The 24,973-nt window shown below is 39.7% G+C and overlaps 1 protein-coding gene across 3 annotated transcripts in view; it reads right to left on the bottom strand.

The window, feature by feature from the left end:
- grb14 (growth factor receptor-bound protein 14) overlaps positions 1–24,973 on the bottom strand; it is a 93,132-nt gene that overhangs the window by 33,571 nt on the left and 34,588 nt on the right. The window contains exon 1 of one of the 3 annotated variants that reach the window (XM_063005657.1): positions 8,436–8,507. The exons of the other annotated variants lie outside the window; for them this stretch is intronic. Coding sequence (XP_062861727.1) covers positions 8,436–8,498 — 63 coding nt within the window. The 5' untranslated portion in view covers positions 8,499–8,507. Of the gene's footprint in view, positions 1–8,435; positions 8,508–24,973 lie in introns of those variants that run through there. 3 annotated transcript variants of the gene reach the window in all.

Here is a 24,973-nt window from a genome sequence, read left to right as displayed (position 1 = left end):
AAATCAACTAAGAAAACATGGATTTTGGTCAAACTTACCCCTATATAAGGCGGCAGGCAGAGCTGGGAATTAGGGCTAGCTCTGCAGTTTAGGTACGGCTGAGTGCACAGCATTGTAGCAGCTGGATTTAAGGTGGAACATAGAAACATGCATCAGCTGAGGGAGCAGCTTTCTACCCCTGCTTTCAGCTTAGCCCTCTGTTGCTTACTCTCTCCTCTTTCTCTCTTTCCCAGACCTTCCCCTCTCTCGCCCTTGCTCTCGTTCTCTTTCTCTCTCTCTCTCTGTGTGTAGCTGAACTGAAATGAGGTAATTAAGAGAGCAGGCTCGGTGCTCTGGTACTTCCTGCCACCCCTGCTTCATGTCATCCAAATTCTGCCCAATCACCTGCCATCTCTCACCATCTGCAGGCTCCTATATAACCCCCCCAACAAAACACACACACACACACACACCCACACACACACCCTATATCAGGACAAGCTCCACCCACCCCACACCACTATAGGGAGAAAAGTATATAGAAGTATAGGAGGAGCGGTGCAGAAAGAGGTGGAGACGAAATACAAAAAGTCACAAGGCTCGCTTCACCTGGTATTTCCCATGGCCAAGGGTCACTAACAGTTACAAAGCTTTAACAGGTTTCTTTATGTCCGGGTTCCGTTAAGATCGAAGAGTAAGACAAGGGAGGGGAAAAAAGAATGGAGAGATAGAACAAAATGTAAAAAGCTGTCCGAAACACAGAACAGTAGGTAAGAAAAAAAAGAGAAAGAAAATCAAATGCTTCACAAGTCGTCCTGGTGTAGGGCAACGGTTTGTGAAGGAAAGTGCTGCAGCACCCTGGGTAGCAAAATCTGTTAGAAATTAAAGCAATAGTCAAAGCTAATAAATAGTATGGGTCTGCACCATGGATCAATGATGCAAAAGGTGTCATTACTGCAGGACTTTTTTTAGACGGTGCATAATTTGTGCATAGCAGTAGTGTGTCTATTTGTGTCTATTTGAGTAAAGCCTTTCCAGTTTACCTAGTCCATCTATTTCTCTACATGCTTAGTTAGCTCCCTTTCATGCTGTTCGTCAATGGTCAGGACTCTCCCAGGACCACCACAGAGCAGGTATTATTTAGGTGGTAACACTGCAGTAACACTGACATGGTGGTGGTGTGTAAGTGTGTGCTGTGCTGGTATGAGTGAATCAGACACAGCAGCGCTGATGGAGTTTTTAAAAACCTCACTGTCACTGCTGGACTGAGAACAGTCCACCAACCAAAAATATCCAGCCAACAGTGCCCCGTAGGCAGCGTCTTGTGACCACTGACGAGGGTCTAGAAGATGACCAACTCAAACAGCAGCAATAGATGAGCGATCGTCTCTGACTTTACGTCTACAAGGTGGACCAACTAGATAGGAGTGTCTAATAGAGTGGACAGTGAGTGGACACGGTATTTAAAAACTCCAGCAGCACTGCTGTGTCTGATCTACTCATACCAGCACAACACACACTAACACACCACCACCATGTCATTGTCACTACAGTGCTGAGAATGATCCACCACCTAAATAATACCTGCTGGTCCTGACCACTGAAGAACAGGGTGAAAGCAGGCTGAAAAGGTATGTAGAGAATCAGATGGACTACAGTCAGTAATTGTAGAACTACAAAGTGCTTCTATATGGTAAGTGGAGCTGATAAAATGGACAGTGAGTGTAGAAACAAGGAGGTGGTTTTAATGTTATGGCTGATCAGTGTATCTCCTGGGTCTTTTGGGTTTAGGTTTGATTAGACAGAGAGAGAGCACTCCTGTAGTGAGCTAAGATATATCTAAGTTTTGAAGTAGTAGGTGCATGCTGAGCACTTTTTGGATACTGTACACAAGGAACTCATTTCACATATTCTGTGTTTCTGTTTTTGCCTCACTAAACACACACACACACACACACAAACACACACACACGTGGAAACGTCTCACTCCACTTTGATTAAATACTTAAATATACATGCAGCACTGAGCTCAGACCAATGTGTCCTTATTAGGCATCCCCAAGTGAACTCTCCTCTCAATTTTGAGGGCAACCGAGGGGAGATCGTTACACACCACCTGCCAATAAACACATTAATCTGGTGCAGTCATTAAATATTTGACTTAGTGAGAACAACTTTTAATAAAATGTGTTACTTTGTGTAGAGTCAAGTCAAAGTTTTATAAAGAAAGAGTAAAAGAAACAGATTATTATTTAAGCATTACTTTTAAATGTACACATCCAAAAAAGCATGATGCACTACTGAGCATGCTGAGACTTGTTTATTTTTCTGAAGACATTTACACCAACGAGGCATAACATTATGACTCGGTGAAGTGAATAACACTGATTATCTCTTCATCCCAGCACCTGTTAGTAGGTGGGATATATTAGGCAGCAAGTGAACATTTTATCCTCAAAGTTGATGTTAGAAGCAGGACAAATGGACGAGCGTGAGGATTTGAGCGAGTTTGACAAGGGCCAAATTGTGATGACTAGACGACTGGGTCAGAGCATCTCCAAAACTGCACCTCTTGTGGGGTGTTCCCGATCAGCAGTGGTCAGTATCACTCAAAAGTGGTCCAAGGAAGGAACAGTGGTAAACCGGCGACAGGGTCATTGATGCACATGGGGAGCGAAGGCTGGCCCGTGTGGTCCGGTCCAACAGACGAGCTACTGTAGCTCAAATTGCTGAAGAAGTTAATGCTGGTTCTGATAGAAAGGTGTCAGACTAAATTGCCTTGACGAGTCAGGGCAGTTTTGGCAGCAAAAGGGGGACCAACACAATATTAGGAAGGTGGTCATAATGTTATGCCTCATTGGTGTATATTAAAACAAAAAAGCTTTAATGCTTTATATTATTAGGGTTGTTCTCTGAGAATAAAAGGTGCTGCTGTCTGTGATACATAATACACCGTAAGGGCAAGATTTCACCTTCATATACTATATAAATGGTCTCTATATTCTAGTGCTTATGATTGACTATAGCTAGTGGCTTCTCTGTGCCCATGTAAATTAGACTAAATTTTGGATGCACTTTTTATAAAGTATGCGGAACAGTGGTCTACCTTCACGGTCAGGATAAAAAGCCAAACTGTTGCTGATAAAGGTGGCCACCTGTTACCAGATTAAAGAGGTATCACGTGAAATAAGTGAAATAAGTTGTGTTTACTTTGTTAAAAGCTTATTTTGTCTATGACGAAAAGGTTAGACAGTACAAAAACAGGTTTGAAAACATTCTCTCTGGTGATCATCTTTGTTTATGCCTTGATTAAAAACCAAATAAATATGTGCTAAAACCCTTTTGAAGGTACACACACATTTTAGACATATATTAGAGGTTAATTAATTCTGACAATAAGCAAGTGAACATTCCTTGTCATATCGCATAAACCTGTTTAGGTTTTAAAGCAACAGAGCAACATTTTTATTCATTACAATCAGTCTGCTAGATGGTAGATGAACACTAAGCCCATTCCAACGAAAAGCAACAGGGTGCATTTTCTTAAAAAAGAAGGCAAGGAACATGAGCAACAGGTGTATCATTATAATAGAAATATATTCTAAATTAAAATAAATCTTAGCTTATTGAATCAGTCTAGTCACATCATGAACTCTTAAGTTCATTTAATTAAATCCCTTGAATTAAAACAATATCCAAAAGTATTTTGCCTTCCTTCTAATTATAGAGTTCATTTGTTGGTCATTCCAGTTGTAACTCAACGTCCACTAAACTTGAAATCTTTGAAACTCAACGCCCTTCATCGAGAAATGTGTATCCTTAAACTCAACGTTTACCTTAAACTCAACCTGTTCAGTTTGTTTTTTAAAAATGTATTTATTTAATTTTAAATTAACAATGAACAGTCACTTTGTTCAGCGCTCAGCTTGAGCGGTGCAGTAAAATGTCATCAGAGTGCGAATATGAGACAAATCTGCATTTGTGTAGAATAATCATCAGATTCACTCTGAAAGCTGTGTTTAGCTGGACTTTCCTCCTGTTTCACTTTTAAACTTGTGTTACAGCTCGAGGTTCTGAGAAATTGTAAGAATCAGAATCAGCTTTTTATATCAGTGTTTTTATGTTATATTTGTGTTATTTTCAGTGTATAAGTGTCAAAAACAACCTCATTAGGTAGTTGTAGCCTAGCGGTTAGGGTACTGGACTAGTAATCAGAAGGTCGCTGGTTCAAGCCCCACAACTGACAGGTTGCCACTGTTGGGCCCTTGAGCAAGGCCCTTAACCCTCAATTGCTTAGACAATATACTGTCACAGTACTGTAAGTCGCTTTGGATAAAAGCATCTGCTAAATGCTAAAAATGTAAATGTCATTATTTTACATATGCCTAAAATATATGCAAGTCCACAGGACTATGGAACGCATTAACAGGTTTCCAATACGTCCTTATGGGAAAAAATACGTTGAAACGCCTTTTAAACTCAACGGCATTCCCAGAACCAGCTGATGTTGAGTTTCAAGGTACCAGTGTATATATATTAAATATATCATGTACAAGCAAGACTGTGCCTCTGTTTATAATATGAGGTTATAAAAAACATGGTTTAATAAGTTTGCTATGCATAGCTAGGGTACGTTGATTTTTACAATCACACTCCAAACACTTGCGGAAAGCCGTCCTATATAGCCATGGAAAGGTGGACTCACTATTAACGGCATGGCTTTTGACTCATTGTCTGGTGTCCACATACTTTTGGCCATATAGAGTATACACACAGAGACACACAAACATTTATGCACAGATTCATGCACTTCTCATCAAGCGGCTCTGTTCAGCACATTCTTAAACTTGAGAGGACTGAGAAATCCACAAGTCAAGCGTTAAGTGTGTGTGTGTGTGTGTGTGTGTGTGTGTGTGCACTATATGGTTCTCAGGGTGCAGATAAGCTCAGATCAGAGCATGCTTTGGGAGAATGGAACACTGCGAGACTGTCTCCCTCCGGCTATCACTCACTTAAACAAGGAAATAAGATTAGCAGTAACCTGATTACACCCATGACAGCTTTATGCACCGACTGTCAGCGTCACGTCGTGCAATGCAATTAAGGACGAGCATTGATGGAATTTGCTTTGTTTCTGCTTCCTAATTAGTTCCTGTGGAAGTATTATGGTTTTACAAAAGCATTTCTACATTTATGTATGAAGAGGAAATCTGGCCCGAGGGGAATCTAATGTCTCAACAAAACACAAACACTGAAGCAGCTTTTATACACCAGAGAACAACTGAAAAAAAAAACCCTAATGCTTTTTAATCCTGTTTTCTTCAGAAATATAGACATCTGTCTTTTTCTGACTAGTTTTGCATTATTTACTATTATTGGTATAATGTATTATTATTATTACTATTATTATTACTATTATAAGCATCACTGTGGCACAGTGGGTAGCTCTTTCTCCTGGCAACAATAAGGGTCTGAGTTCAGGGTCCTTTCTATGTGGAGTTTGCATGTTCTCCCTGTGTCAAGTGGGTTTCCTCCAGGTGCTTCAGTTTTCTTTCCACAACTGAAGCTACTATATGTCCTAAGTGTGTGTAAATGTGTGTGTGTGTGTGTGTGTGTGTGTATGTGTGTATGTGTGTGTGTATCTGTCTGTCTGCCCTGTGATGACTGGCGACCTGTCCGAGGTGTTTCCTGCCTTTCGCCCAATGAATCTGACCCACCACAACCCTGGCCAGAATAAAGTGTAAGGTAAAGGTAAAACATACAGTGAATAAATGAATATTTTATTATGAACTATGCCAACGTGGTAAAAAAATGTTAATAAAACAACTTACAAATGTAAATTATTTTATAAATTCATTAATACATGTAAATTTATTTTAGAAATAACACCTACGGCGACCAGGTGGTGCAGCGAGATATTCCACTAGCACACCAGCGCCGAGATTCTGAACTCCTCGGCTCGAAACTCGGCGTTGCCACCAGTCAGCTGGGCACCATCTAGCGGGCATAATTGGCAGTGCCTGCAGGGAGGGATGTCCAGAATATGTGGGTGGGGTCTTCAAACACTGTGTAAGGACCCTGACTGGCGGATAGAGGCGCCTGTGCAGAATGCATTGGTGGAAAAGGGTTCCCTTAAGGGCTGCGAGCGGGTCGGAGGAGGCGTGAGCAGCAATATGCCCTCGTCAACTGCAAGAAATCGGGGATCCCCCAGCAGCGGAAGACAAATTGACTACACTACATTGGGGAAAAATTGAAGAAAAACGCATAAAATATATATAAAATAAAAAAAATGTAATTGGATGGATGGATGGATTTTTGTTGCATTGTTGCTATAATAGGAATATTTTTAAATTATGTGGCACTTTTCTTTATTTCCTAGTACAATCTCTATTAAATGTATATTTTTCTATTTCTTTTGCCAATAAAAGATAAACTATTAAATGTACAATGACTTTTTCATGCCACATTTTATGTTTGATTTTCCAATTTGTTACATTATAATCAGCAATCGTATCATGAATGAAGTTTGTTCCTTGTAGAACGTGTAGAACCAGGGGTCTCCTAACTTTTTTATAAGTTATGAACTCTAAATGATAGAGTCAGAATACGTTTTGAGTTATTTAATGCATTATAGTTGTGCTGTAAACCTAATGAAGGCAGCAGAACTTAGTGTACTGGCCTGTTAACCTCTAAAGCACAGAATGTTTTTCAGATTGATTAGCACTACTGTGCTCCACAGAGATGGCTAACAGTCTTCAAGGACAGGACGGCACGGACCGTTTCTCTAGAGTCTGGCCTTCAGTTATCATGACCTCTCGTCCCACAGCTGCATCTTTATCTGAAAATCAGACACAACTGGCCTTGGTGTGACCAGCACTTTCAAAGTTCCCTCCATCTGTGTCCATCCATCAGTCTCCTGTTTTCAACATGAACGTCAGGCTTTTAAACACCTACGACATCTCTGAACAACTCTCACAAAGTCCACAAATTCTGTTACATGTAATCAACACTGATGAATGACAGTTCATCATGACTAACAGTCCTATAAGATTTTACCAAAAACTACAAAATGTGCAATCATTAAAATCTAAATGGTCATGAGCTTATTGGACATCCTATCAAAGCCTCGGCCATTCATTTGGAGTTCTGACCCCAACCACATTCAACACCTTTGGGTTAAAATAAAGCATTGATGACAGGTCAGGCCTTTTCTTTCATCATCAGTACCTGACCTAACATGTTGGCACAGATGTGACAAATACAGTCAAGAACTCTTGTGTAAAGGCCTCTCAAAATGTGGAAGATGTTCAAGATAAGTATGAGGAGGGGGGGTGTGTGAAAGAGTCCATATTAACGCCACTGCGAGAGTAGAAAAGTAAAGAATGTCTCTTGTCCCACTGCAAGGGATGTGAATGCCTCCTGTACCCCTGTGAGAGAAGTGTGAGTTTGCCTTCTCTCTCTCTCTCACTCTCTCTCTCTCTCTCTCTAATGTCTTAGTTTTTAATCTACGATCCATCAAAATGAAGAAACTAAATCGTCTAACTCGTCTCAAGACAAAATTGTAGTTTAATCAGGGAATTGTAATGTGATTTTTAACTTCTAGCCAAACTCCCTTCAAAACGTGTGGATTTTAACTTGTTACACTACTGTTGTCTTACTTAATTATTGAAGCTATCATTTGTTAATGAGAGAACATGGAGGAATGGTACAGTATATACACTGTAAATATGTATACAAGTGGGTTTCTATATAAAAAATTGTCAAATCCCCAAAGTTATGACAGTCCATCTAATGGAAATGAAATGTTAAAAGCTTCCATACATTTAACCTGGGAGTTTAGTCAAAATTAGAATTTGTAAGGTCATGTAAGTACATTTTCCTTCTTTTTTAGAAGCTTGTACATTTTTGAGCTTATGTGAAAAACCCTTTTTTGGCTAAGCAGTTTCTGTTACAAGACATTTGCAATTCACAATAGCAACAGATAGTTAACCAGGACAAACTGATAGTTAACCAGGACAGATCAGTCACACAGATTAACACAATGGTTGCAAGTGAATACAGATACTGTATTTGTGCTAAAAGACTTAAACCCATCTGCCCAATTACATGCTGAGTAATTCACATTGTTTTTAATTTTATTTTTTATATTTTACATTTCCAGCAGCTGCCTGCCAAATCAGGCTCCCAAGCCTGGGAAACTCTGTAGAGAGAATAAAAATCTACAGTTTCAACAGTCCCACCACAAGACCAGCTTTCTAAACACGCCACAACACAGGAAAACCAATGCCTAAACAAAGTCTAACATTAGAGAATAGCTTTAAAATGAGCACATGTAAGCAATCAAAAAAAGCACAAATGTTAGTCAGTGTTTGGTTTGCTACGGTCTTGTCCACAGTCAGAAAAATAAATGACGGTCGATTGTTCATGCTTAAAAGAAACTGTTTAAGTGTTCCTACCCGCTTCTGCAAGCAAAGTGGTGTGATGGCAGGCAGCGTGACTCTTCTGGCCTGGAAATTCATACTGCTCTCATTAACGTCCTCTCAGGCAAAAAAAAAAAAAAAAAACGTCCATTTAATGGTCTTTAAAGTCGTTTTAAATCTCAATTCGTTGCTAACTAAAAGTTAATCAACGCGTACAAATTTCTGAAGTCATCTCAGGGACAGTGGCTATATGAGACTAAAAGTTTGACAAGTTTGCCTCTCTAACTCCTCCTGTGGCCTTGGAAACATACATGTAATTTTTCCTGTAAGAAAAAGGCTCTAATAAAAACTCCCAATAAAGCAAAAGTAGCTAAGCTTGAGCGCCGAAGGTCAGGGAAAAGACCTACAGTAACTTTATCTGCTGACAACGTGTAAACCTTCCCACTAAAAAGGATGATGTGACTTCCATTATTCATTCACCTTTTCTACTCTGTAAAGCTAAACAAAGAGGAAAAAACACTTTTTTGTTTCTGAGCGTCAAGTGCTTTTGGTCGTATTACGGTGCTAATGGTATAATTTAAATCCATTACCTCAGGCAAAGACATTTCTACAGCTTTAAATTTCCATTAGAAGATCACATAGATGTGAGAGCAGCACAGCAGTGCCAGTGGCTTAACATTAGCACAAATATTAATTTATTTATTCATTATTTATATACACTAGCTTAAAATATCTACTCAGTCCCAACTCCTTATCACATAAATATATGTCACAATGTCAGGTTTGTTTTATTTAGCTATATATATATATACACCGATCAACCATTACATTAAAACCACCTCCTTGTTTCTACACTCACTGTCCATTTTATCAGCTCCACTTACCATATAAAAGCACTTTGTAGTTCTACAATTACTGACTGTAGTCCACCTTTTTTTCTGCATGCTTTGTAAGCTCCTTTCATGTTGTTCTTTAATGGTCAGGACTCTCACAGGACCACCACAGAGCAGGTATTATTTGGGTGGTGGATCATTCTCAGCACTGCAGTAACACTGACATGGTGGTGGTCTGTTAGTGTGTGTTGTGCTGGTATGAGTAGATAAGACACAGCAATGCTGATGGAGGTTTTAAACACCTCACTGTCACTGCTGGACTGAGAATAGTCAACCAACCAAAAACATCCAGCCAACAGCACCCCGTGGGCAGCGTCCTATGACCACTGATGAAGGTCTAGAAGATGACCAACTCAAACAGCAGCAATAGATGAGCGATGGTCTCTGACTTTACATCTACAAGGTGGACCAACTAGGTAGGAGCGTCTAATAGAGTGGACAGTGAATGGACATGATATTTAAAAACTCCAGCAGCACTGCTGTGTCTGATCCACTCATACCAGTACAACACACACTAACACACCACCACCATGCCATTGTCACTGCAGTGCTGAGAATGATCCATCATCCAAATAATACCTGCTCTGTGGTGGTCCTGACTATTGAAGAACAGGGTAAAGAAGGTTAAAAAGGTATGTAGAAAAATATATGGACTACAGTCAGTAATTGTAGAACTACAAAGTGCTTCTATATGGTAAGTGGAGCTGATAAAATGGACAGTGAGTGTAGAAACAAGGTGGTTTTAATGTTATGGCTGATTGGTGTATACATCAATAATTTCTGCTTTCTGCTGTAGGAACAAAAGAGACCTTTCCAAAAATTACATGCAGAAAGAAAGAGTGAAGACAAATAACGGATGAGTTACGGGAACTTTTTATGCTCTGTGTTCTGTGAACCGCGAGAGTGAGAAGAGTCCACAGCATTTCTTTATCAGGAATGGAAGCACAGACAGACAGACGCTTCTACTTATCACAGCTAGTAAGAAATTGAAATGAATAGAGCCTGTTGATAAGCAAGTCTCTGCCATTCCCAAAACATAGGCAGCCTTAGAGACAGTGTCCTTGACCGGCAGCGAGACAAACATTAACTGACAGAGAGGCAGAAAGACTCAGCAGCAAAGAGGTGCACCAGTACTGCGCCAAAGAAACCGAACACAATATTTATACTGTATAAATCATCACCTCGTTCTGCACCCGGGTCTGTTCTCTGTGTTTGTTTTTGGTTACCTCGTATCTCTTAAAAACACAAGTCAGTAGGTGGATTGCCTCTAAATGTGAATGAGTCCAGGGTATATTCCTACCTTGTGCACATGGTTTCCTGTGGTAGGCTTTAAGTTTTTAGTTATTCTTCATTAAAGAGAAACATACAACCCATATACAATGAGAGAAAACAAGTGTTCTTGTTATGCATTTGTTATTTAATCTACTCGCAGTACTCTTATTTTAAATTACTTCTAGTTTAAATAACTTTTAAATTACTCTTGGTACTCTTATTTAAAAATTATCTCAGAATGAATAAAGTACTCATCCACCCATCCAGCCATCCACCCAGCCAGACAGTCAGACATCCATCCATCTATCCATCCACCCAGCCAGCCAGCCAGCCAGCCAGCCATCCATCCATCCATCCACCCAGCCAGCCAGCCATCCATGTATCTATATAGTGGTGCATCCTCTTTAAATTTACACCCAATGTATTTTGGTTGTCCTTATAAATTAGAACAAAGAAGTATGAATTTATAAGCTTTAAAAAGAGCATAGCAAAAATTACTAAGTTTTACTGCTTTAAGTGTGAAAACTCATTTAACAATTCCTTTTGACAAACTCAATAGGGTTCAATAAGGTCATGATGGTCTCATTAATGGATTCTTGTGTTTCCTTCAATGATGTTTACTGGCCCAGTATCATTTGTAGAGAAGCAGCCCCATATCATGATCCATCTACCTCAATACTTCATAGTTATGAAGGGAGTAGTTTTCTTGAAATCATACATGCAACCCTTCTCCAAAAAATAACAAGCTAAATTATTATCATAGAGTTCTATTTTTGGTTTATATCTCACTTTGCTCTGATTTGTCTAAACAATGGTGTGCAAATTTTGGAGAGGCATTTTGGATAGGAGTTTTGTTTAAGGTAGGAAAAGAGAATAACAATATTCTGATTGTTGTTTATGCATATAACTGTTGTTCCTGCTGTTTACAGGTCACCCTGCAACTATACTGCTGACTGCTGGCTTCTCTCTTCCTTTCTTATTATTAATCTGTTCTGAGTATGTTCTGGTGTTGTTTATTAGACTTGCTTTTGACTTCAAAGGCTCCTTTACATTTACAGTCGTTGCTGTTAATTTTACTTTGTAAATACAAATATTCTATAACAAAACTCCTCTTAAATATAGAATGTAATATTTATCCCATTAACAGAAAAAAACATTTGCTTATGCTTATTAATACATAAATTGTGGATTGTATTAAGAAGTACAGACACCTGACTGGCCAGTAGCACTGCTGAGATTAGAACCCAGGATCCCCAGATCTCAGCAGTAGTGGGCTAGTGTATTTTACCACTGCACCACCCAGATGTCCTAATAAAAAAACTCCAATATTTTACTAATAATTAAAAAAAGAAAACATCAAAAGAAAAGCAACATTATGAAAAGTACTTGCCATCATTCTAATTTCTTTTTGTCAAAATTGTTTTCAGATATTCAAACTAAATTACATTTTAATTGAATTTAAGGACAACCTGTTAGTACCAGCTGGCCCAATACCAATTGGGACAACAGTGATTAACTAATCGATCAAATTTAACTGATAATTGGATTCAATTAGGCTAGGAAACACTTGGTGCAGGGCAGAAATACCCTGGACCTTATTGGAATTGAGTTAGTATGTACAGTCACATGGCAAGAACCTTCTCGGTCTAGGACAGGCCTCAAAAATAAATAGCTCTCGTGACCTACGTCTCCAACCCAGCTCTGTTAAAACTGTTACATTATAACTAAATTAAGGGTCCCTGAAACGGTCAGCTCTATATTTGCCTGGGAAACTGTTTTGTCCTCTTTGGTTTCAGTAGAATCGGACACTGGCAATCAACATTTCTCCAAAAGCATGACTAGCATGTACAGCGCGAGTGGACACATGGAGTCCAACCACTCGGGACACACTCACACCATCAGCCATGTGCTTAAATACAACACCAGAACTCCTATGAGTGCAACGTCTGTGACTGCAGAGAATCCAGCTCAGCTTGTTGCTTTCTCACTATCCTGCTCTCTCTCTCTCTCTCTCTCTCTCTCTCTCTCTCTCTCTCTCTCTCCTCGTGTTCAGCCTCAGCCAGCAGAATTACACTCCCAACTTATTCATTATGTATGACAGACAGGTCAATGCTTACAAATGCCATTTTCTCAATAAACTGTTAGCACACTTAACAAATTCATTCACTTTAATGAACTTTATTTCTGGATTAAAACAGCATAAGGAAAATTTTAACTCAGTGGTGATAAAACTAAAGTGGTCATGTTCAGTGGTCATTTTTTTATATTCTAAGTGCATGTGTGTATGAATAAGAGAACAGTAAAGACCTAAATGCTTGAACTTAATTGTAAGATATTGTAGTGGCTTGTGCTCACAATTTTGTAATGGGAAGTCTAATCGTGATAAAACATTACGTTCCTGATAAAAATTAGCCTCTTTGGGATAGCAATGCCCCATCCATGCTCCAATATAAATACAAAATGGCATGAAAACTATAATTGCAGTAACGTCTTGATTTTTATTCTCAGATATTAATGTTTTTTAACCTTCTAAACAAAAAGTCTGTGAGTTTTGGAAGGCTTTTTAACCTTTCAGAGAATTTAAACTTTAACTGATGGCTGTCCCTATCTGACATGACTTTTGGTCATTCCAGATTCTCTCTTTTTGGTAACATTGTGTTTTCATTACTACTATTCATTACCCAATCAATTCATTTCCATGTCATCAGCTTTTCCTCCTAAACAATTTACTGTAGCATGTGGTGACACAGGGAGTGAGAGGTCAAGGTTTTGGGAGTGTATTTGTTAAATTCTTGCAATAATGATTAAGGATTTCTTGGTAAGACTATTAAATCACACCATGCTATGTCATTTTCTGCACGGGAGTGTACAAGGCATTGAATAGTTTGATTATTGTGAAGGTCATGACATGTGATTTACACATCTATAGTTACCAGATCTCAACCCAGTTAAAAACCTTGTACGAAAAATTTTGAATTGATGTCCAGGCGTTATCTAATTCCATTATGAAAACAACAATTAAGAGAGTGTCTGAAAGAGTGTTTAAAAGAATAGTGTTTTATTCCTACAGTACAATACCAGAGACTTTTTAAATCTAATCTATCTAATCTATTCCAAGCAACATTAAAGCTGTTCTGATTGCTTATACTCACTCACTCACTCACTCACTGTATTCACTGCTTATCCAATTAGGCTCGCGGTGGGTGCTGGAGCCTATCCTAGCTTTTAATGGGCGCAAGGCACACAGTAACACCCTGGACGGGGCGCCAGTCCATCGCAGGGCCGACACACATACACACACACCCATTCACCTATAGGGCAATTCAGTGTCTCCAATTAACTTGACTGCATGTTTTTGGACTGTGGGAGGAAACCGGAGCTCCCGGATGAAACCCATGCAGACAAGGGGAGAACAAGCAAACTCCGCACAGAAAGGACCCGGGACCTCCCCGCCTGGTGAACGAACCCAGTACCTTCTTGCTGTGAGGCGACAGTGCTACCCACCGAGCCACCGTGCCGCCCCTGGTTGCTTATAGTTTTTCTTAAATTTCACAGGTTATTTTTTAAAACCTTTTATATAAGGTATAGACTTTAACTTATTGTTGATGTTCCTTTTTCATACCACCACACTGTTCAAACTTCCAGGGACTGTAATGCTGTATACACAATAACAGAGGTGTATAGTCAAGGTTTAGAAAGTTCGTTCAGGAATTTTGTTTTACCTGGTTTGCAAACAAGCCTTATCCAGCAGATTTTATTAATATAAAAATAAACTGAGTAGCAGAAAACCATTGAATGACAGTTTTTGAAGGTGGAATTTTACAGCTCAGGTTTAAAAACAAAAAAGACACTAGCTATAATTTTACCCATTTATTCAAAATCAATAGGGAGATAGTAATAAAATCCATTAAACATTATTACTACACCAAACTTTCAAATATTAAATCACAGGATAAAATCTATGCAGAATAAACACCGATCAGGCATAACATTATGACCACCTCCTTGTTTCTACACTCACTGTCCATTTTATCAGCTCCACTTACTATACAGAAGCACTTTGTAGTTCTACAATTACTGAGTGTAGTCCATCTGTTCCTCTACATACTTTTTTAGCCTGCTTTCACCCTGTTCTTTAATGGTCGGGACCCCCACAGGACCAATACAGAGCAGGTATTATTTACACTGACATGGTGGTGGTGTGTTAGTGTGTGTTGTGCTGGTATGAGTGGATAAGACACAGCAGCACTGATGGAGTTTTTACACACCTCACTGTCACTGCTGGACTGAGAATAGTCAACCAACCAAAAACATCCAGCCAACAGCGCCCTGTGGGCAGCGTCCTGTGACCACTAATGAAGGTCTAGAGGATGACCAACTCAAACAGCAGCAATAGATGAGCGATCGTCTCTGACTTTACATCTACAAGGTAGACCGACTAGGTAGGTGTCTAATAGAGTGGACAGTGAGTGGACACGGTATTTAAAAACTCCAGCAGCGCTGCTGTGTCTGATCCATTCATACCAGCACAACACACACTAACACACCACCACTATGTCAGTGTCACTGCAGTGCTGAGAATGATCCACCACCTAAATAATACCTGCTCTGTGGTGGTCCTGTGGGGGTCCTGACCATTAAAGAACAGCATGAAAGCAGGTTAAAAAAAAAGTATGTAGAGTAATAAATGGACTACAGTCAGTAATTGTAAAACTACAAAGTGCTTCTATATGGTAAGTGGAGCTGTTAAAATGGACAGTGTGTGTAGAATCCAGGAGGTGGTTTTAATGTTATGCCTGATTGGTGTAATTGTAATTGCATTAAGAATTGAATAACAATATTTATAGTTACAATTAGACAACAAAATTACGTTCTAATCGGCTGCTGATCTGTCTAAACACGTCTGCAAAAGTCAGTTTCAATTGTAAATTGAATTTGTCTCTAAAATGTCAAACTAAAATAAATAAAATTATTTCTTAAATAATTAGCTCAACTAATGAAGTATTAAGAAAAAACATGAAAGTAAACCATTACTAGAGGGATGGAGCTAAGATGCAAAAAACATGAAGTGGTATTATCACTCTCCCCAGAAAGTTTTATTGTAATTGGACTTAAAGTTTTTTTTGCCAAGAACTACATCATTTTATGGGCTTGTGACCAATCCAAAACATAATCAAGCAAATTGGACAGCATGTGAAATAGTCATCTGCAGTATGAACTATAAAAGGCACTTCACTCAGAGGATCATTTAAAATCATGTGGGTCCATTTGTGTTGATCTTGGCAGATTATGTGAATAATACTGCACGTTCACTGGTTCACTGGATTACGGCAGGTCAGCTACAGACCACTGATAAAATTCATATAATGTACTTCTGACTATCAGACTTATAAAAAGAAAAACACCGAGCTGAAACGGATGCGGTCTTTGTGCTTGCTTGATAACTTTTGTCTTCCTTAGAATAGTTTGGAATTAATTCATCCTTCTTGTCATTAGTCAATTTTGACAGCGAGATAAGCTCATATCAGAAAAAAACACAACAGTGGTACTAATGCAGTACTGTATATCCATAAAGGAAAGAGCAATCATAAAACACATTTAATATATTTATACTGAAATATTTGTGGGTTTCTTTGCGCTTGTTGTATGATGCTGTATTTCTGGATTACCAGACGTGTCTCACTGTTAACTTAATAAGTTAAAAGCAAAGACCAAGTGTAGCTTTTATTACCGTGGAGTGTTGTGCTTGAAAGGGAGAACCAGCATAACAGGAATGGAAACACCAAAATACAACCATACGACACGTTTAAGGTAACAAGAGGTTATTAGAATGTACAGTAGATAAGTGGCATTGTGGGTAACATTGGAAACTGTAACTTAACTACAAATTTATTAACTTGAGTGTAAGCCGATGTATTCTAATAGAAACCATATTATCCCCCTGGCCAGTGATAGCTCAGTGGTTAAGGTACTGGACTAGTAAACAGAAGGTTGCCGGTTTAAGCCCCGCCACCACCAAGTTGCCACTGTTGGGCCCCTGAGCAAGGCCCTTAACCCTCAATTGCTCATTGTGTAAGTCGCTTTGGATAAAAGCGTCTGCTAAATGCTGAAAATGTAAAATGTAAATGTCCCAAGTATTTACATCTCCTCTCCCGCGTTTCTCCTCACCCTGTAACCTGTGTTCTAACTGGTTGTAGTTCGATACCGCACTCACTGCCAGTCGGCCAACTGATCCAGATATTTAACATGCTAGATATCTGTCTTCAGTCGGCCGCTCGGATGGAGTCGGTGAACACACATAGCGATCGAGAGCCGAGTTTCGATCGGCGAACGAACGCCGAGTTTCCTCCGAGCCGGCACATCTAGCGCTGACCAGTCGGCAAGCAAAAATAAGGGCAAAAATCATGTAGTGTGAACTAAGCATAAATCATATTACAGAACTTTAACCTACCAAGACATGAATGGACTCCACAAGCCATCTGAAAAACTCATGTGGTATCTGTTAACAGGACATTACCAGCAGGTCTTTTTGTATTATGCATGCTGGGTATTATAGGGTGCATTCTGGTGCCATCTCTTCCACTTCCACTCACTTGGAGAACAGGATAAAGGGATAAATCAGACCATGACTGATATGTTCTAACTTACATTGCTTCAGTATCCAGTTCCTATGTCTGCATACCCATTTTAGGTACTTTCAATAGTGGACAGGAGGTACCATGGGAAGTTTGATAGTCCTGAAACTGTAGGATTTGATGAACTGGTGTGGGACAGTTGTGGCCTAGCAGTTAAGGTACTGGACTAGTAATCCAAAGGTTGCTGGTTCAAACCCCACCACTGCCAGGTTGCCACCGCTGGGCCCTTTAGCAAGGCCCTTAACCCTCAATTGCTTAGACAATATACTGTCACTGTACTGTAAGTCGCTTTGGATAAAAGCGTCCGCTAAATGCTGAAAATGTAAATGTAAATTTGGTGTGTTATGACACATTCACCTTTTCACCAGTATTAAAATGATCTGCAATTGAGCTTCAGTAGCCCTTCTGGTGGTACGTAACAGACACCATAGCCTTTGATTTCTTTGGCATTAGTGTGTGTTGGTTGCCTAACAATCTGTTTGAGGGTTGTCCCTCCTCAACCACGGTTGGTGGGTACTTACTGCTGCCTGTCTGGGGGATTATTCAAACCAGTCTTCTGGCCATAACAATTTGGCCCTTATCAAAGATTCGCGAGTCCGCTGCATTTACATGTTCTGTGCTGTGTACTGTAGCTTCATTTTACATTACATTTTACATTTAGCAGACGCTTTTATCCAAAGCGACTTACAGTACTGTGACAGTATACAGTCTAAGCAATTGAGGGTTAAGGGCCTTGCTCAAGGGCCCAACAGTGACAACCTGGCAGCGGTGGGGCTTGAACCAGCAACCTTTTGATTACTAGTCCAGCACCTTAACCACTAGGCTACAACTGCACTGATTCCAATGATTCTATCATTCAATTTATAAGTGTTATTTAATCACTACCGTGAAATGTGGCACTTTTCTGTAAAAATCTATGAAAGTAAGTATATTCTCCCATGAATTTAGTAGGGCCCTAACTATGAGTAACTACATTGGAACATCATTTAATTTATCTCTGACTGTGACATGCACAACTGAAATGCCATTAATTAGAAGTGATCCTTATGTTGTGGCTCTTCATTGTAAATACTGTATGTATATGGTATTCTGAGAAGCATAAATAAAAAATGTAATTTTCCATTGTATTAAAATGCTAAAGGGAGCCGACTAGACTGGGGGATAAAAATTTGGGGGAAAAAATGCTAAAGGGAAAACAAACAAAGCAAGAAAAAAACCCACAATGTCCTAATCCAAAAACAGTCCGATTGAATGTAAATGTGGTTAAACCACAGTGACAAGGACATAAACAGAGAAGAAAAATAAACAGAGCATCTGTTGATTTTCCATGACGAAAGTGTCTATCTGAAAATCTGCGCATGTTGCCGTAAGGTGCAGAAGTTTATGGGTTCCTCGGGGAGCAGTCAGACCTGAGGTCATAATCCAAAGAGCAGCAGGATTTTATTTCACAAGCTCGTCAGCTAAATCCTTTAGAAACATCTCGCACCGACCCAGGCGCACCGCTCGGCTGTCTAGGGACTAACAATGTTCTGCTCGGTACACGTTCATGTACACAGTCTCTCTCTCAAAGGCCATCGTGATCATTAACGTCTCCATTAGCAAGTGAGCTCTAATTACTGTGTAAGTGAATACGAGCGGCGTAGGACACACAGGACATGATATTGCACTGTCCAGACATCTTCTAACTAAATATCAGTGCATAGTTATAACTGACACAGACATAAACACACACAACGAGGCCAGACAGAGTTGAAAGTAATCCTCCTGAGACACATTCAATCACCACCTACGCTCAACACTGGACACTTGATCTATTCTTATAATAGATGTGGACAAATCAGATTGGCTATAGATCACAACTGTCTGATCTTCAGCCAAAAAGGCATGACGGCGATGTGTCCATATGTCTATAATTAGGATGATACGAAGAGCTTCTTCTTTCATATACACACAGAAAAATCAGATGATAAAACAGTACAATTCAAATAATGTACTGTATATTATTCACAGTCAGGCACGGCAAGATTATTTTCATATTACCTTTTATACACTGTGGCAATTAAAAGTGCTTTACACAACAGACATAACATTAAAACCACCTCCTTGTTTCTACACTCACTGTCAATTTTATCAGCTCCACTTACCATATAGAAGCATTTTGTAGTTACTGACTGTAGTCCATCTGTTTCTCTACGTACCTTTTTAGCCTGCTTTCGCCCTGTTCTTCAATGGTCAGGACCCCCACAGAACCACCACAGAGTAGGTATTATTTAGGTGGTGGATCATTCTCAGCACTGCAGTGACACTGACATGGTGGTGGTGTGTTAGTGTGTGTTGTGCTGGTATGAGTGGATCACAGACACAGCAGCGCTGCTGGAGTTTTTAAATACCGTGTCCACTCACTGTCCACTCTATTAGACACTCCCACCTAGTTGGTCCACCTTGTACATGTAAAGTCAGAGACTCATCGCTCATCTATTGCTGCTGTTTGAGTTGGTCATCTTCTAGACCTTCATCAGTGATCACAGGACACTGCCCATAGGGTGCTGTTGGCTGGATGTTTTTGGTTGGTGGACTATTCTCAGTCCAGCAGTGACAGTGAGGTGTTTAAAAACTACAGCAGCGCTGCTGTGTCTGATCCACTCATACCAGCACAACACACACTAACACACCACCACCATGTCAGTGTCACTGCAGTGCTGAGAATGATTCACCGCCTAAATAATACCTGCTCTGTAGTGGTCCTGACCATTAAAGAACAGGGTGAAAGGGGGCTAAAAAAGTATGTAGAGAAACAAATGGACTACACTCAGTAATTGTAGAACTACAACGTGCTTCTATATGGTAAGTGGAGCTGATAAAATGGACAATGAGTGTAGAAACAAGGAGGTGGTCATAATGTTATGCCTAATCGGTGTATAAAGCTTTAAATAATATGAAATAAAAGTCTAGAGCTTATGACATCCTGAAATTTAGCACCTTAAAAGGCTTTTGCAAAGATGAGTCCAGAATCATAATTAAAATAAAGTACGAAGTCAGTAAAGTGCAGTAGGAATAGAGTAGAACATAAAACAGGAAATTAAAATAAAGATGAAGTGCAGAAAGTTCATGTCCGAAAGCTCAATCATAGGCACATGAAAAAAGAAGAAATGTGTTTAACTTGGATTTGAAAGTTGCTACATCTGGGGCAGATCTAAGATTTTCTGGAAAAGCTGCTAAATCCTGCTGTATCATGTCTCGTCTGGATCTAAGAGACCTACTCGGTTTATATACCTTTACATACTCTGAGCCCAAACCTTTCAGTGATTTATATGTAGCAGGACTTAAAAATCTGTTCTAATCTGCAACTAACTAATAATATGCTACATTTATATAGCACCTTTCACAATCCCAAGGACGCTTTACATATTTGGAGGGGAGGAAAAAAATAGATAAACAAAAAAAACTGTGAAGTGAACAGAAAGTTTTTAGTTGGGTTTTGAAAGAAGAAAGAGAGGAACAATCACAAAATGATAGTGGAAGAGAATTCCAAAGATGAGGTGCAGCAGCACTGAATGATCTGCCACCCACAGACAGTTTAAATTTAAGAGTAGTCAGAAGTCCAGTGCCAGATGATCTGAGGGTGCAGGAGGGACGGTACAAACAAAGCAAATCAATATGGGAATCAGCCTTGTGTACGGAGAGACACACCCTGATCCGCACTCTTACCCCGTCCCTATCCGGCTTAATATCCCACCCCTATATGAACAACAGGCCAATCGTTGAACTGGACTAATGAGTCCTCTTAGTTCTGTTTGACATACAGACTCATATGTATCAGATCAGATTTATTTATGGCTCAAAAACCCTTATGGAGATGATTGGTAAAAAAGTGTGCCTAACAGAGCTGGGATTTCGAATACATTGTATCCGATCTCAGCTCTGCCATCCGGCTGGGCTGAGCGGCCACATGAACAACAATTGGCCTGTTGTTCATATAGCGGTGGGATAGCCGGATAGGGACTCTCTCATAACTAACGCAATTACGACCTCTGCTGGCTGATTGATGATGCCTGCACAGAGACAAGGAAAGAGTGCGGATCAGGGTGTGTCTCTCCAAACACAAGGCTGATTCGCATATATGCACTCGCCTAGTGTGGGTGACAAAATGCATACGACTGCTGCCCACGTGTCGGAGGGGGCGTGGGTTAGCTTCGTTCTCGTCAAATCAGAGAGGGGTTCGGCATTAGTGGAGAGGAAGCGTGACGCAATCGGGCGATTGGACGTGCTAAGAAGTCGGGAGAAAAGGGGAGAAAATGCATAAACAAAATAATAATAATAAAAGTGTGCCTGACAAAATGAAAACAAATAGAAAAACTAGTGTTCCTGCTAAATTGCTTATTAAGTTTAGCCATCAGAACTAACCAGCAGCTACAGGTGAGAAAATTCTCTTACAAAAACATTCATTTGTTTTTATTAACCTCTTGATCCTGAAGCACCGGACAGGAAGAGACCCAGAACAGAGCACCACTCTCTCACTCACTCACTTTCTTAACTGCCTATCCAGTCAGGGTTGCGGGGGGGGGGGCACACAGTAACACCCTGGACAGGGCAGCAGTCCATGCAGGGTAGACACACACACCCATTCACCTAGGGCAATTCAGTGTCTCTGATTAACCTGACTGCATGTTTTTGGACTGTGGGAGGAAACCAGAGGAAACCGGATCGAACCCAGAACCTTTTTGCTGTCAGGCGACAGTGCTACCCACCGAGCCACCGTGCCGCCGGGGCACCAATCTGCAAAATCTTAAGTTTGCAGATTATCTCTGCACAACTGACAACATTTTCTAGCATAAATATTTGGAAATCCAGAATCTAACTGTTGTTTCTGCTCATCTAAAGTAATTGCATTAAACCATTATGTGATTAATTTGGCAGGTTAATCACTGACTAAAAGCATTCACGTTCCTTATTAATAGAACTTCATCCCACGAACAACAGTGACCACCTGATCCAAGTTTGCATTGGTTAGTATGGTAGCTAAACAACAGTTCGCTAAAATAAGGGCAAAGCAAGAAAGGTTTTGCTGGTTTTATTGTTATAGTTTATTTTTGTGCATCAATCAGTGTTACACTGTTGTTTAAAACTGTCTAACAGTGACAAAAGTCAGTGATTTCTACAGCACCAATTATGTGATTATGGCTTTTTGTGATTGCGGCATTTAGCAGACGCTTTTAATCCAAAGCAACTTACACTTTTGACCGAATACAATGCAAGCAATCGAGGGTTGAGGGCCTTTAGTGAGGGCACTATATTGTCGTAATAATTATTGATATTATAATTTATACTGTTGATTGGTAATTATTGTAATAGAGGTTCAGTTGATGTGACACATTTATCACCCACATCTGAATCTGATGGCCTCCAGGTCCATATGACCCTCAGACACATTCAGAGATAAACGATGAAGAATCAGATATTTAATGAGTCCTCAGAGACTCAACGGTTGGGGATTCTTACAGCCAACCTGGTGTTGGGAGGACAGAATTGAGCTAGCTCAGCAAATAAAGAAGGACAAACTGTGGTGCACCGAATATGAGAGTGTGTTTAGGCTAATAATACCTTCTGTCTCGCCTTGAAATATCGCAGCATGTTCTTAGTCTGTGTCTAGGGAGAAGGATAACCTGCAGCAGTCCCTGAACTATAAAACACGATGGTGAGATGTGTATAGAGCTGTAATTTGCTCCATAAATACACTGCCAGTCATGGTCAAAACTAACATAATTACGAGACTGTACATTTACGGCTACTTACTTGTAGTCGATGCAGAGGCACAGGACTGAGATAAGATTCTTATTCGAGACGAGCATAAACACAGAAACCACAGTGGGAGTGCTGCACTAAAAACAAAAACGACCGTCAGAAATAGTTTAGATTTTTTTTTTATCTCTGTGTAAGCTGTATGTCATCTTTGTTTAAATGAGACACAAAAGTGATAAGCAGACTTTAAAATTTAGACTTTATTTATGTGAGTGTGTCGAGATGGATAATATAAGTAATGCTGCACTAATATGAGAGATGACACCCCTTTTGTTAAGTACGGATTTATTGAAGTGTGAAAGCGGATCAAGGCAGGAGTTCGAGGGCGGCGGCGCGGCTTATGCGAACGATACAAGGGCTGCAGCTCTCACATTCAAAGGGGCTTTGAGACAGCAGGTCTGCCGCACTGCCTTTGTCATGGAAATCTATCATGACAGTGCAAAAGCAGGGCCTTGGAGAAGCAATTTCTCATGACTGAAATAGCTCCTTAAAACCACAGCTAAAACAATGGGTTGTCAACAGCCAGAGCGTTTCCAAGCTTTAAAGCTCTTCTGTGCTAACCTGCTAACTGCTGGCCTTTCACTTAATGTCTGAATCCAGCTCATTTAGCTTGTTACTTAAAATCAGCATTAATATAACCTGAGGAGGAGTAATGTACTGATCTCAACATGATACAACAATTAATATGCAAGGGATCTTTAAAAAGTTTCCACACTTTTATATTTTGGTAGTAAACAGTGAGGGTGGGAGAAGCAGTAATTGGTCGTAAGTGGTCGAGACACACTTATAGTTCGGATTTAGCACCATCTGATTTCCACCTTTTTGGAAGCTCAAAGCAGCTTTAAGAGTAAAAAGATTTTCAATTTTCATGTGATGATGATGTAAAGGCAGCGGTGCATCAGTGGCTACGTGCTCAACCAAAAACTGATGGCATTAAAAAGTTGGTACGACGCTGGGAAAAATGCATCTGAAAGTGACTATGTCATTTGTTTTTGAAATTCTTAATAAATAGAGTTTAAAAAATAAGGTGCAGAAACGTTTTGAAGAACCCTCGTATTATCATTCTGAATAACAGGCATATCAGCTAAAACAATGCAGATCTGATACAGATTTCATTCCTTTATTCAATATTTTGCTCATTATACAGTAGAAACCTGATCATAAGCTTGTTGGACATCTCTTTTAAAAGTCGCCCCTTTGCAAAATTTCTGGAAAGACTTTCCATGAGATTTTTGGTGTCTGTCTGTGAGAATTTGTAGCTATTCAATCAAAAGAGCATTTGTGACATCAGTCATTTTTGGAGGAACCTGTAGGTTAGCAATCAATGACTGGGTTTCAGTTCCTCTTATTCTTCCCATTCCTTCTTAAGGTTTTCAGTGGGGTTGAGGTCAGACCACTGGAGTTCTTCCACAACAGATCATGTCTTAATGGACCTCGCTTTTTATAAAGGGGCACAAAAGGCGAGCCACAGAATTTGGGGTTTTTTATGGTATATAATTGATTTTATGTAGGTGGGGCTAAAACACATGAACTCAATTAGAAGGTCCACTTTTGACCAGATGTATTTAAAGTAGATAATTGCTGCAGTAATGCTGCAATTTCCCTTTGGGGATCAATAAAGTAATCAATCAATTAATCAAATAGTAAAGAGGCTCAAAGCTAGCTATGATTAAGTCTGTAACTGGAAAACACACCTCAGCTAGAGGGTCCAAGTAGGGACCCACAACAAGTTAGGTATATGAAGTCCTGTTAACATGGCTGCTCACACATTCTTCAAAAATGAAATAGCATTTAAAATTAGATCACTGTTGTGTTTACTTTAGATCAGTCATCGGACAGACACAGTAGTTGGTTTAATCTAGGATATATAAATTCTACACATGTCCCGATTCTGAGTCAAGATAAACGTTGCTTTCAGTTAAGGGTGAAAAACTCCAGTTTATGTAACAACACCATTATTTTAAAGTGATTTGCA

The sequence above is a fragment of the Trichomycterus rosablanca genome, chromosome 12, assembly GCF_030014385.1.
Source record: "Trichomycterus rosablanca isolate fTriRos1 chromosome 12, fTriRos1.hap1, whole genome shotgun sequence".
In the NCBI taxonomy this organism is placed as follows: domain Eukaryota; kingdom Metazoa; phylum Chordata; class Actinopteri; order Siluriformes; family Trichomycteridae; genus Trichomycterus; species Trichomycterus rosablanca.
The sequence above is the reverse complement of the archived record's forward strand: the minus strand, read 5'-3'. Positions and strand labels throughout refer to the sequence as shown.